Source organism: Phaseolus vulgaris, chromosome 5 (assembly GCF_000499845.2).
Source record: "Phaseolus vulgaris cultivar G19833 chromosome 5, P. vulgaris v2.0, whole genome shotgun sequence".
NCBI classification, from domain to species: Eukaryota; Viridiplantae; Streptophyta; class Magnoliopsida; order Fabales; family Fabaceae; genus Phaseolus; species Phaseolus vulgaris.
In genome coordinates, this window is record NC_023755.2 from 36,492,442 (window position 1) to 36,506,805 (window position 14,364).

The 14,364-nt window shown below is 32.8% G+C and overlaps 1 protein-coding gene across 1 annotated transcript; it reads left to right on the plus strand.

The window, feature by feature from the left end:
* The first annotated feature begins 7,239 nt into the window (after nt 1–7,239).
* Nucleotides 7,240–13,391, plus strand: LOC137835658 (protein TIC 100). The gene is made up of 11 exons (XM_068644260.1): nt 7,240–8,094; nt 8,204–8,275; nt 9,190–9,279; nt 9,401–9,574; nt 9,748–9,838; nt 10,218–10,280; nt 10,381–10,447; nt 10,844–10,947; nt 11,041–11,167; nt 11,297–12,078; nt 12,781–13,391. Exons 1-11 carry the CDS (start codon nt 7,475–7,477, stop codon nt 13,159–13,161), a joined length of 2,571 nt encoding a protein of 856 aa, XP_068500361.1. The 5' UTR covers nt 7,240–7,474; the 3' UTR covers nt 13,162–13,391.
* The last annotated feature ends 973 nt before the right edge of the window (nt 13,392–14,364 follow it).

The following is a 14,364-nucleotide window of genomic DNA, read 5'->3' on the forward strand; positions in this document are numbered from 1 at the left end:
GTTATGCTTGCATATGGTAATAGTTATTGTGAGTTTCTCCAACTGCAACCATCACAAATCTGCTGTTTCAACGGATCCACCAAGAGGGGATAAGACGCCATAAGCAATTCGAAAAATAGTGGATTCCATATATTGTCTGTTTTGAAACTAGTTTTGTCACAATTTTGTTTTAAGAGTTGCCTAGAAAAACTAAGAGAGATATTATATTTAAAGTGTTATTTATCTCGATTCTTATTCTTAAACACGTGAGATTACTGATATATCGGAACAAACTTTTTTAGAAATTTTTGAAACCATTTTTCTATTCTCTTATAAAATGAGGATTCGTCACAAATTATTATAGAAAATATTTTTTTAATAATAAAGAATATTAGTTGAATCTAATTCTAATTTTCTTATAAGAAAATCATTAAATAAAAATTAATTTTAAAGATAAAAAAATAATTAATTGTTATAGTGACTAAATTAGGAACTATTTTAGAAACTAAAATAAATTATTGGTTTCTAAATTAGTTTATATTATTGATAAATAGTTTATAAATTAATATATAAATAGTTATCGAAGTTTTAACTACCAATTATTATTTAAATTCTAAATTTGGTAAAAAACCCTTAGTGACTAATAAGATACTAATTTTAAAATTATTTATCAATAATAGAAACTAATTTAAAAACCAATAATTTTTTAGTCTTTAAAATAGTTTTTAATTTAGTCACTATAATAATTAATTATTTTTTTCTCTAAAATTGATTTTTATTTAATTTTTTTTATAGGATTTATTCATTAGAAAGTGAATTTATATTTAATTAAATATATCTACTCTATCAATCACGATATTAAAAATAATTTATAAAAATGTTACTTCGATTTGCATACAGTTTTGATTGTACTTTTAGTTAAGCTGATATCTATAATATTATTGATTTAAAAAACGTGAGTGAGTTTGTGTTTAATTTAATTAACAGATAAAATTTATATCTATCATACTATTTTGAATATATTTTTAGTTGATTTGAGATATCCATTATTATCGATTATCAAACATTTTCTCATCGAAGTACTTAATAATCATTTATTAATAAGTATTGTGTTAATAATTTAGACGATGATTATTATTTTTTAAAGATATGTTTTTTTATAATTAGAAAGTTTAGTTTATGTAACATTCCATTACACCATCTTAGTTATCCTAATTTTCTCTTGTTATCAACTAACTTTTTCTTATTTTTACAAGTTCTTGGGGTACTTTTACTTTGCTAGCATAATTTCTATTTACTGGAATAATTTCTATATTGTTTTTGGGGTTTAGATAAGGTGTATGTTTCTATTTTATTCGTATAATGTCTATATTATTTTTTGATTTAGATGGTGTATGTTTAGTTACAATATATATATATATATATATATATAATATATATTGATAATCAATATTAATTAAATATCACTATTATTATATTATATAAAAAGTCATCAATTAATTATATGTGAAAAAAAAGTTATCAACACATTATTTCTTGATTATTTCTCATTACTTATATATGAAATATATGAAGATTTGATCCGTATGAAGTTCAGAGTTATATTCTCTGTAGCTTTTATCACTTTTTGTTGGTTTCACACGAATAATAATATGAACATAAATATGAGTTTAAAAATTAGGTGGCAATACGGTTGATCCGTCCCTCTTATTCCATTTTTATTTATAAAATGTGGGTTGGGTTGTACCATCTTGGATTAGGAGTGCGAACTCATTTTACTGATTTATTCCGTATAAGAAGTAATTTGTGAGTTTGTAGGTCAGTCCACATGAGAATTTTTTTTTATAAATTAAAATTTTATTAATTATAAAAAAAAAACTTATCCTACTACTCAAAAGAAAAATTATTTGTGTATCAATTCATTTAATTAAGATAAAAATATAAATTCAAGTATTAGAGTTATTAGAAGACTTTATTAAAAATAATTAAAGTTTTGTTTTACATATATTTTTCCTATATATGTATGTAAATGTACAAGAGTATCTTATCAAAGTTTTGCTACAAAATATTTTAATGAAAATGACTAATTTGTTAACTATCCTATTGAAATCTCTTCTTTATATTATTTTTTTTATTAACAAATTTTAAATATAAGACTTTACTTAAAACTAAATTCATTGTCACTCTTAATACTAACCTCTTTATATGATTAAAATAAAACATTCTTTTTTTTAATACACCAAATTCAATTTTTTTAAAATAAAATAAAATAAATGTCACACTGGTGAATGAGGTATGATTTTTTTACAAAAAAAAAAATATTTTTTTTCATTTATGAGGGTCGGCAGGCCAATCCGTCCCGCCTCGCTGTTGACCCACGTGAGTTACGAGTTATGTGAGACGGGTCAAAGTGGATCAGTGGACTAGATTAGTAAACTCGTCTTGCACTTTTTGATTGTGAGTCGCGAACCGATTCACATTACCTGTCTCATATTGTCACCCCTAATTTAAAATCATGTTGTAAGCACAAGCTACATATACTAGCAAATATAAAATGTAAATTATAATTATTAAGTTCTTAAAATCTTGTGAAGATGTGGAAACAAATATGTTAATAATGACTATTATAGGAAGGAAATGGATTGGAGTGTGAATAAATAGTATTCTTAAAATATGGCAAGGCCTACTAGGGTAAGGGCTCCATTCTACACTCCTGTAGTGTTTGAGAAAAGACCAAACTAACCCTCATTTATTATTATATTTAATCTACTTATTCATTTCTTCTCCCCACTTCTTTTTCTTCTTTGTTCTTTGCACCCCTCCCTCCACCCCTTAAATTTTTTTCTTCCTCCCTTATTAATTACTGAGTGCAAAAGCCTATTGGAACTATATTGGTTACCATTGATATCGCACTGGTTTTGTACTTTTAATTTGGTTTTCAAATTTAAAAACATATTAGGATGTAAAATCAGAATATATATACATTTTGAATTATGCATTATGGAATGTATATAATATATTTCCGATTGTGGATTCTGAAATGTATTTTTGAAATGTATGAAAATAGATTATGAATTACACAAATTGAAATGCATTTATTAATTTTAAAATAAATATTAATTGTTTATTATTATTATTATTATTATTATTATTATTATTATTATTATTATCATCATCATCATGGGAGATATGACTAAGACCAAAGGTTAACCATCATCGTAAGCATAAGCTAGACAAAGATTAACAATGTCGATTTATAAAAGGGATAGGGAACAAGTTGTTGCTACCATTAATGGTTGTGTATTTCTACCAAATGCTACTAGAGAACATGAGGGAGTTGGAGTAAGATTTTCTATGGGACCTACTGATATGTCGTTGCTCGAGAGTTACGCTGACCACGTGGCTTGTAGATAGTGGGAGGGTGAGGATTGAGGGAAACTAAAGTTGGTAAAGCTAAGTAAGTTTGGGATCTCTCATCCTCAAATCGAGGGCACGATGTTCAACAATGGGTTGTTGTCACTATGCAATTGATAAAGGTCTCATAACAACATTTGTTAAGAGGTGACATCGCAACACCAATAGTTTTCACCTCCTTGTTGGTGAGATGACTATCACTCTGGTTGATTTGTCCACATTGCTTCTTCTCCACATTGTAGGTCGGTTTTGTTCGTATGTGATGTTGGATTTCATATTAGCGACATCATTGTTGGTTGAGCTACATGTGGTATATTTTGGTGATGTAGTGACCGAATTGAGGTAGTGTTGAGATACTCATGTTTGATTGAGTTGGTTGCACAAGGTGTACGAGGAGTGCATCATACATCACTTATGGAAGTTCTCAACTCGCAAATATTTGTTGCATTTGGTTGATTGCATGATTTTTGTTGATAAAAGTGCAACATTGATTAGGGGTGGGTATGGACGAGGACTTGTCACACTTAGCCACATGTACGACCAGTTGGGGAATGCTTGTTTTGCGCAAACATAATAGTTAGGATATTATGTCATGTTAGTACATGCAAACGTATATAATTTGAATAATTTATATTTTTTTAATTAAATATATGAATAATATTTAGTTCATAATAGATAAAACATTGATATATGAACATCTTAGAGGGATGAGAATCAATATAACACTCTCATATATCAGAAGCTCCTTTTCATAGGCGTGTCGTTAGGCTATCAGACGCTATGTGTGTACACTTGATGTTATGCACATAGAGAGCAACGATCTTACCCATGTTGTAGTGCTATAAAGGCCTTACGGTAACCATTGGCTTAGTCAGCCATTTGAGGCGATAATCATGTTCTCATGATATATATGGCTTGAGACATGCTCACAACACCATTTGTTTGAGCGTATTCTATGTTAGTTTAGGTATGAATAGACGATTCCTCGACATCCCCCACCTTTTAGAAGAGATGTAGTTGTTGTCATTGATGACTGGTGGTTGCATTTTACTGACCATCTTGTTACTGGTGTGACATTGACTTCATATCCTTCAACATGTGCATTTGGATTTATACACTAGTTCAAATCAATGTCATACCTATTATACTTCCTTGTGTAAACAAAAACTAACCGTATGTATTACTATGTCATTGACCAGATAGTTCAGATGGTGCCCAAACATGACTATCGTCACAACATAAACATGTTTGTCTGGTGATTTATTTTCATGATTATGTTACCATGATTTTTTGTTTATTTTTTCGAGTGCTTAGTGCACTGGTTCAATAAATGCAAGGTATATTTAGGAAAAGCACTGACATTGTACAAATGATCGATTGTGGACACGTGACAAAAGGTATTCCAACATAGGATGAAACCCACCATGCATTGCAGTTAGCTTGTGGCGTCACAAATAAGGGATTTTTATGTTAGACGCTCATGTTATATGGAGTAGGCGACTGAGACATACTTTTAGAAGGTTTGTATTTTTAAGTTTAACAATAATTTTGTACAAGTTTTGTTATCATTAATATATGAGATATTATCATCATTTATTGTGTTCACTTTTATTGAATATTGTTCATATTAAAAAACCTCAATATTAAATAAAGTATTTGTGTTTAAAATACAAAAATGACTATTTAAAATAAATTACTTGCGTTTGAAATTAATTCAAATAAAATATAAATACATTTAAAAAATCCAAAAAAAAATGTATTGTAGAATGTACAATAGAAAATACAAAGATGTACTCTTGAATGTACAATTCATGATAATTTTTGTTGTATTTCACAATATACAATCCTGAATACACAATATGTGTTACAAATTATACTTCTAAAATACAATTTTAAAATGATGAAAATGGATTTTAAAATATAGGAGCGTATAATTTAAAGGATTTTACTTCCTAATATCTCCTTATTTTTGAAACTACACCCCCATAAATTGAGTGAAATTGACGAATTGTCGTGTTTGCTTCTCCCTCACTACACCTCATCATCATTGTCGTTGCTTCTGTACCACCACTACCAAAAAAGAAGAATAAAAGGAGAAGGTTGAGTTAAACACATTTCATTACTATAAAAAGTTTTTTCCAGAAAAAATCATTGTGGAAAACGCATTCCATAAGGTATTATATACATTGTAAAAAAATTGAAAATTTGGTTTCAGAAAGCTTGTTTTACAATGTATTTCATGCATTTTGAAAATTTTATTTTAAAAATCTTGTTATGAAAATCTTATTCTATTATAGACAACGTGTTTTAAGATGTATTTTATAAACTAAAAAAAGTGTGTTTCAGAAAAATTTCTAGAACAAGTAATTCAGAAATTACTTTAAAAAAATAGTCATTTTAAAAATTATGAGAATACAGAAAAGGGAAGTGCTGGAAGTAAAAGCTTAATATAAATTTATCGGTGTGCAGAATGCAGAGCCCGATCCATAGTGGCTTAGAGTGGCCCGCTGAGAAAACCAAGTGGAATAAATTTTACCTTTGTGTTCCGGAAAAAAACTTGATACGTGATTTTAACTTTTTTTTTAAATATAAGCAAAAACTATAAACAAAAATAAAATATAATTTAAGGGAAAGTTTACTGAAAAAAAGGAAGATAATTTCAAAATATTATTCTTTATACATTTTTCTTTCCGTTTTGTGGCATGATTCATTAAAAACAAAATAGTTTTAAATCTTCTCAATTAAATTAAAAACCTAGGCTTACATATAATATATGAATTAACGAGGCATAGAGAACGATTATTCTGCTCCTCCTTTCGGTCGGTCGTTGTCACTCTCAGCTTCATGCTTCGCCTTCCTCCTCTCGGTCGTTTGGTCTCATGGACTGAGATAGTACTTGCAAAAGGCACTCCGACGATCAAGTCAGTTTGTCAGCATTCGGTTGTCAGAGTACTGTAGATAACTACATAACTGGTTTTTGAAATTTGTGTTATTTATACTACCTTAATGAACATTCGTTGGTAGGTCGGATTAGGAGGTTGGTTCATATTTAGGGTTGTGCTAAACAACTCTTAATTATGGATTAACCCTGCTAACTTGGTCAACCCGTGATGGGTCGGTCGACCACGTGTCGTCGCGTCACCTCCTTATCGTAGTCGAGTGATTAGATGATTCGAGTGCTGACCGACTTACTGAATCGTTCGATCGTACCAGTACAAATCTTTATACTTTTTTCTTTCCATTTTGTGACATGATTAACTATGCATAAAAACAAAATAGTTTTAAATCTTCTCAATTCAACTAAAAACCTAGGCTTACATACATATGAATTAATTATATTTTATTTCCTCTAGTTAGAGTAATAGAGTGATTTTAATTTTAAACTTTAAAATTGTGTAAACTTTAAACTCGAAGGACTCAATTGATACCTAAGTGGCAAAAAAGAAATTAAGGGTATAACTTTTGTTTATTTTACTCACTCTACATCTTAAAATAGATATTTGGTTCCTCTATTTTAAAAAATTAAAATTTTGGTTAAATTGTCAACATTTTATAAACTTGTTTAATTAATTTTATTAAATATTTTTACAGTACCTTAAATAAATATTTTAGGTGTAGAATTCAATTTGAAAAAAAAAAATTGTAAACTTGAAGATTTTGTTTGACCAAAATTTCAGGCTTTTTCAAAAAAAATTTAAAAAATCTCTATATGGGAGAAAAAAAATTACAAAATAAACAACATAGGTGACCAAAAGTGCATTTTGAATAAAAAAATTAATTGAGCTCTTTTTTGTATAAGAGGGAAATTGAATTTTAAATTTATCAATAGCGAAAAGTTTAACCCATAAATGAGTAAAAAAGTGAAAATAGAGTGAGAAGTTAATTAGGAAGATAAGAGAGTGAAACGACGGAGAAGGGTGTCGTATGGGAAGAACCCTCTTTCTCTTTTGTTTGCCTCTATCGTCGTTTGTAACGACAGGTAGCTGTGGTAGGATTCATGTAATGTAACTGTGTTATCTTCTTCACTCACTCACTCACTCACCTTATCCATTCGCATCACTCTCTAACCGTTTCTTCCCAAATGGACAACGACGAAGACCAACCGCAAGACTCTCCGGCGGCCAATGACCTCCAAAACGACACCTTCTCCGAGTCTGAGTCCGAGTCCGAGTCCGAGTCCGACTACTCCTACGACGAGGAGGAGGATGACGCCTTCCGCCGCGCCTTCAAGTCAGGCGGGGACGAGGACGAGAAGAGGCCGGAGGATGATAAGGGCAACAACCCGGAGAGCAACCTCCGAGACTTCAGCCGAGCGCTGGAGAGCGCGGCGGCGAAGGAGCTGAAGGAAGAGCTGGACCCCTTGATTGCGTTGGAGAAAAACCCTTTCGACTTCCCCAAGGACCCCGAGAACTGGACAGAGCAGGACCTGCGTGAGCTTTGGGCGGATGGGGTCCCCGAAATTGGTGGCACAGGGTGGGACCCTGCTTGGGCCACCGAGGAAGAGGTTCGCTACGTCAATGAACAGCTTGAGGAGGGAGGAGACCCTCCCATTGCGCCGTTCTATCTTCCTTTTCGCAAACATTACCCTCCAATTCCCGATAACCACTACGACATTGCCACTCCCAAGGATACTATCGAAGAGTTGGATAGGATTGAGGAGTTCCTCAAATGGGTTAGCTACGTTTTCCAAGATGGTAGCACGTATGTTTATTTTTCTATACTGTAACACTTACATGATTCTTTTTTATGTTCACTTTAATGTGCTACGTGTTTGTTGCTGTTGGATGGATTATGCGTTTCTTTTTTTCAGCTATGAAGGGACTATTTGGGATGACTATGCTCATGGGAAAGGAGTTTATGTTTCTGACGATGGATTGGTCAGGTTTGTCTTTGCTCCGTTGAGGTGTTTTATCTAAGGGCATGTTTGTTTTTTCATTGAGTTCCGTTGAACGCGAATGTCGTGTGAGTGATGGATTCTCGTTGTAGAAAACGATAATTAAGTAAAACTAACACACACTAAGTGATGATAATGCCGATGATAAACTAAAACAACATTATATATACAAGGAATGGATTCAAGTAATGAACACTTAAAATGTTAAATTTGCAATGTAATTGGAAAGAGGGGAGAAATTTGTTTAGGTTTTTGTTGTGCCCTTGGTCTGATGACACAAAGGTTTGAAAATTCAGATGTTATTGATTGATAACGGTTTTAAATATTGGTTTGTGGCTGCAATTTCAGCCACAATGTCAACACTGTTGGAATTACTGATAGCAATTGCAGCCACATTGGCTGCATTTGTCTGTAATTTCCCACAACAACAAGAATAGAGATGAAACCACAGCCACAATATAAAACTCACAGTTAACGTAAGCACAGGAAAGCTGACTAAAAAAATGGTTAGCTTAGGTGGTACCCTTGTTTTGTTGTCATGCTTCTTTGTGCAACACCCATTCATTGACTTGAAGATTTGCCTTGGAAATTTGTGGGAGGTGACAATGACCAAGTCATTGGCATTTTTAAGCGAAGACAAACTCTAAGTTCAACAAATTTCTACTGCCAACCTCAAATTGAGGAATTCAATTTTTACGCTTTAGGCTAAACTGGATCTGTTGGCCATGTTTTTAGGGTTCTGTTGGGGTCTATGACTCTCTGTTTGCTAAGTATTTCAATTAGGGCCAGAATCTACCCATTTTCCACATCGGACATAGCGCTCTTCATTTCTTGACATGTTCGTCTTCATACAACAATTCTTTTATGTCACTGATATTTTGCAATGTATTATCTTTTCATAGGTATGAAGGTGAATGGTTTCAAAATGATATCGAGGGTCATGGTGTACTTGATCTTGATATACCTGTCATAGAGCCTGCTCCTGGGTCCAAGTATGTATCTTTCTTTGAATTGCCCCCTTAAGACTGAATGAAGTCTTAGACTGTGGCACAGTTTGAATATGCATTCATTTTCTTGAGAACAAACTTGGGCTGCTTTTATCCATGCCCTCAGGCTTGAAGCAAAGATGCGAGCCGAAGGAAGGATTATAGCTAGGGATTTTTGGTCCCCGGAAGACAGAGAATGGCTTGAAAAGGATATTGAAGATATGTATGATCTTGCAGATGGGGAGTACGAAATCCCCTATTATGAGAATGAGGAATGGGTAAAGAAATATGGAAGCAAGCCGTAAGTTTAATTGTCTATTTCTGTTTAGTCTTTTCAGTTTGAATCACTTTATTATCTTTAAGATAAGTGCCACTTTGCAATCCTTCTCTCTAGACATTACTTGCATTGTCACTTTACATCTATACAAGAGCATTATTACTAGTATTGAGAGAGGTTTTATATTTATTGTCCAGGGAGAAAGGTCGGTATCGTTATGCTGGTCAGTGGAAGCATGGCAGGATGCATGGATGTGGTGTATTTGAAGTCAATGAGCGTGTCCTACATGTAGGTGCATGGATTAGACAAAATTTATGTTTCAACTTATTGACTATAATCAACCTCTTGCAATTTTTATTAAACTGGGCAGAGAAAACTGGACTCTGCAGTTGGAAAATGATTGCAGAAATAACATGTTTTGCTCTAGTTTCTTGGAGTGTCCTACATTCCTTATGCTTATGGAGACTGTTATTTTTTGCTCAACATACTTCAATTTTGTGTTTATGGTGTATGATCAACATTACTTGGATGATTTTTGCCACTTAATTAATCGGGGGAATTGTAAGGTATCTCAACATAAGGGATGATGTTATTTCTTCCATCACACTTATGACATCTACTAGTAGACCTATTTTCTTTCCTGGTTACATAATTTGTGTGCATGCAGGGTAGATTTTATTTTGGAGAATACGTGAACGAGTTTGAGGGATGTGATGAAGAAATTTCGGCGGTATTTTTTTCATTACTTTTTCATCTCTGTATAATAAAAAAAATAATAATCCAAGACCTGTGTCAATATCTTAATCTTTCTGATATTCTGTCAATTTCAGATGCATGCTGGTATAGCAGAAGTTGCTGCTGCAAAGGCTCGCATGTTTATTAACAAGCCAGATGGAAGTATGCTATTTGACCTCTTTGGAAATATTGGAAAACGTTATATGCATTTTTTTTGTGGTGGTGGGCCTGGAAGGGGAGTGTTTCTAATTTTAGGTTTTGCAATTTCTTTGGTTGCTGGATCCATTGATTAGTGCATGTGTTATTGATTTGGGCATAAAGTTTCATGTTCTGTTACTTTCTTCCTTTTACTTCTTATCACCGTTTAGCATATGTTTGGTTGAGATTATTACTAGAAAGCAATTGTTTATTTTTCCTAGCTCTATTGAAGCTGAAAAAAGTAGGCAATTTATTTATCTAAAATTATTTAAGCTACACAAGCAATTTTGACCTCTTTTCCTGATTGGGGTGATGCTGATTTTATTTTGTTTACACATCTTTAATATTTTGTGTCTGCAGTGGTTAGAGAAGAGAGGGGCCCTTATACTGATCCACAGCATCCTTACTTTTATGAAGAAGAGGATGTGTGGATGGCACCAGGCTTCATTAACCAGTTTTATGAAGTGAGGCTTATTGACAATGTTTTATCCTAATTTATTGCTTGTTGTCATCTTGTTATGCAAGGAAGTTGAAACATGCGTATGATTCTATCACAGGTCCCTGATCACTGGAAAGTATATGTGCATGAAGTAGATGAAGAAAGAGAAATGTGGTTGAACTCTTTTTATAGAGCTCCTCTGAGGTTACCCATGCCAGCCGAGCTTGAGCACTGGTGGTCAAAAGGTTGGTATTTGTTCTTCCCATTTTTCTGTATGAACAAGTACGTAATTGGTATGCTTTTTACAGTCCTCTCCTGTCAGGCAATGAAAATGAAAAGTTCTTAATTTATTCTTCCTTCAAATGCTTGGTCAGAGGAGAATCACGAGGTTCCTGAATTTGTTCTTATTAATAAGGAACCAGAACCTGATCCTGAAGATCCTTCAAAGCTTATATATACTGAGGATCCTTTGATCCTCCATACACCAACCGGAAATATTATCAATTATATTGAGGATGAGGAATATGGGATACGTTTATTCTGGCAGCCACCTTTGAAAGAAGGTGAGGATGTAGATCCTGAAAAGGTTGTATTCCTGCCCCTTGGTTATGATGAGTTTTATGGAGGAGAAACGGATAACAAAAAGGAGAGCATATTGTTGCGTATTATACTTGCAATTGAAAATGCTTGCAAGCCGTGGGTTGATAAGTTGGATAAATGGACTGAAGAGCAGAAAAAAATTAAGGAAGAGGAAAAGAAAAAAATTGATGAAGATCTTGAACTGCTGGAAGCTGAAATTGGACTAGAAGAGGCTGTTGAGGATATGGAAAGGTTACTGCGCATAAAAGAGAAAGAGGAAGAAAAGAAGGCAGAGATGGGTTTGCTGGATGAAGATGAAGAAGATGGTGATGATGATACGGCTTCTGTACCCAAACAAGATGAAGAAGCTCCTGTAAAGGTGGAAGAGGAAGCTCCTGCAGAGGTGGAAGAGGAAGATGATGATGATGGAGATGACGGAGACGATGATGGTAGTGCACAATCAAGTTTCGGGTCTGTTGAGCAGGGACAGACAACAGATCAGTGGAAGGGAAAACCTGGGAAATCTCCATTTTCTACATTGTCACTTGCATTTGCTCGTAGCAGCCTTATCTCTACTGTGAGTTATTCCCAAATTTTATTCAATGCAAGTATTTATGCATGACTGCGTCTTATATTTTGGAACCGATTCTTGTATTCAAATTATATCCTCTCTTATGTATATCCTGGTTCCACTGAATAATCAGGGAGCTGCATTGTTCATCACGCAACATCAATTATAATTTTCTCCTTTTAAACATCATTAAGCATTTTTAATGGATTTATAAAACAGTTTTATGCTTCAGTCAATTATTCTTTGATTGAACAAGTTAACTGATTATATTTGACTTATCTCTTCTGAGATATACCACCATATACATTTCAATGAGTTCATTTGGCATTCTTGCTTGAACGCATTTTTTTCCCTGGTTGTGTGGAAAATAAGAATATTAGAACTACCCAAGTATTGAAAAATCTGGCAACCATACTCTTGTAAATATTTCTCATAGTTTCACAGTTTTGAATAATCAGATAAAGTATGATAAGGAATATGGGATAACTACACTGAGCTCCCTTGGGATTAGCGGTAATTACAGCTAGTAATGGTGTATTGCTAATGTAGTTGCACCACCTTGTCTGAGAGCCACAGTACATTTGTGCTATTGGTCATCTTAACTCTTACTTCATTTCAATGTTTAGGGGAGAAACTTGTTTGTTTTAGGAGTTTGAATTGAAGACAGGCAAGTTCATGAATATTTTTCTCTCTCGGTTGGTTTATCAGGTTCCATCCAAGCTGCAACAATCATTTTCGTTCTGGAACATGGGAAGATCGAAACTAGAATCAGGTCCCCCTCCGAGCATTGATCGCTCTAAAATGAAAACAGTTTGCTCAGTCAGTTTCCGTTCTCTGACCAGCCAGAAGGGTAGCTTGAAGACTGTGGGGAAACTCAAGGCAAGAAGCTCTTTAAGGGGGAAAATTCTTGAAGTGCACTCTCAGACTCGATCACATTTATCATCTTCTGCAAATTCCATAAGCAACTTACAGAGGCCAAGATCGAGCAGTGACGTGTGGTTGCATGCAGCACCTGAGAGGGATTTAGACAGCATACTGTCTTTGCATTCATCTTTGTATAATTTTGAACAACGTAGAGAGATTGTTTGATGATCGTATTCTGTCCATTTTTCCCAAATAAGAGAGTTTTACTTGAAATACAAGTTTTGAAGGCCTTTTTGTATTGTTGCCCTTTCTGTACCAAAAAGAAGCACACTTAGCATTTTTTGGGAGGGAAGAGACATAAAAATTGTTGATGTATTTTATATGTATGTCGTTCTAAATCTCAAAAGCACCCAGTGATATAGAATTGTAGAATGCTGTTTGCATTTACTTTTCAATGTTCATCCAATTTCACTTTCTTACACTATTAACATGATGCAATCTTTAACCACACATGATAAACTATTCATAAGAAAATAATTCAAACGGCTTAAAACTTTGATTCAGAAATTATTCGCTGCCTTTATTATGAAATCGTTTTCTAAAATAAAAAATATTTTCATAAATTGATTTATAAAAGTTTTTTATGTTAACTGGGGGAAATAAAAGCTTACTCGAACACACTGACTAGTTATATAAAGTAATCTAAAAGTTTAGATGAAGTTGAAATTTTTGTTTTGTAATGAGAAGGTAAGATAAGCCAAAAACACTTTACAATAAAATAAAGATTAACATAATTGTCTTACCTTTAGCAATTGAATATCATAGCACAATATTCCAATTATTTGTTTTCTCCTTAATTTATACATTTAACTTAACCCATCCAAAATCTACAAGCAAATTTAGTTTTAGTTTCTAATTCAAACTCTATACTTTCTGGACATGACCTTCTAAAAGCAACTAAAAATATTAAGATCCTTATATCACTGACACTTGTATATAGTAAAAACACACTCCTAACAAATAAAGAAATTAATATTTTAACTATATTTATTTGAATTTTTAATTAAAAATATTATCATATTTTATATTATTATATAGGGTTGTTGAATAGTGTTATTGAGCAGTGTTAACAAGACTTTTTCCAAATATTAAAGATGACTTTACACAAATCTATCAAAAAATAATACATTTTAATTAAATTTTTTTAAGTTTAAACAAACTAATTCACAACCCACGAATCAGAATCATTTCTGTGACCACGTTTTGACCTTTTGTCACAGATGATGACAATTACATGAGTTGTCCTTGTCCCATTTCTTTCACGTGTTCTTTTTTGTCTTACAGTGGGTTTTTTATTTGCTGATGTAGTTGATTAAATAGATACAAAATTTCATTTTCATAATATATAAATAGATATAAAATTTCATT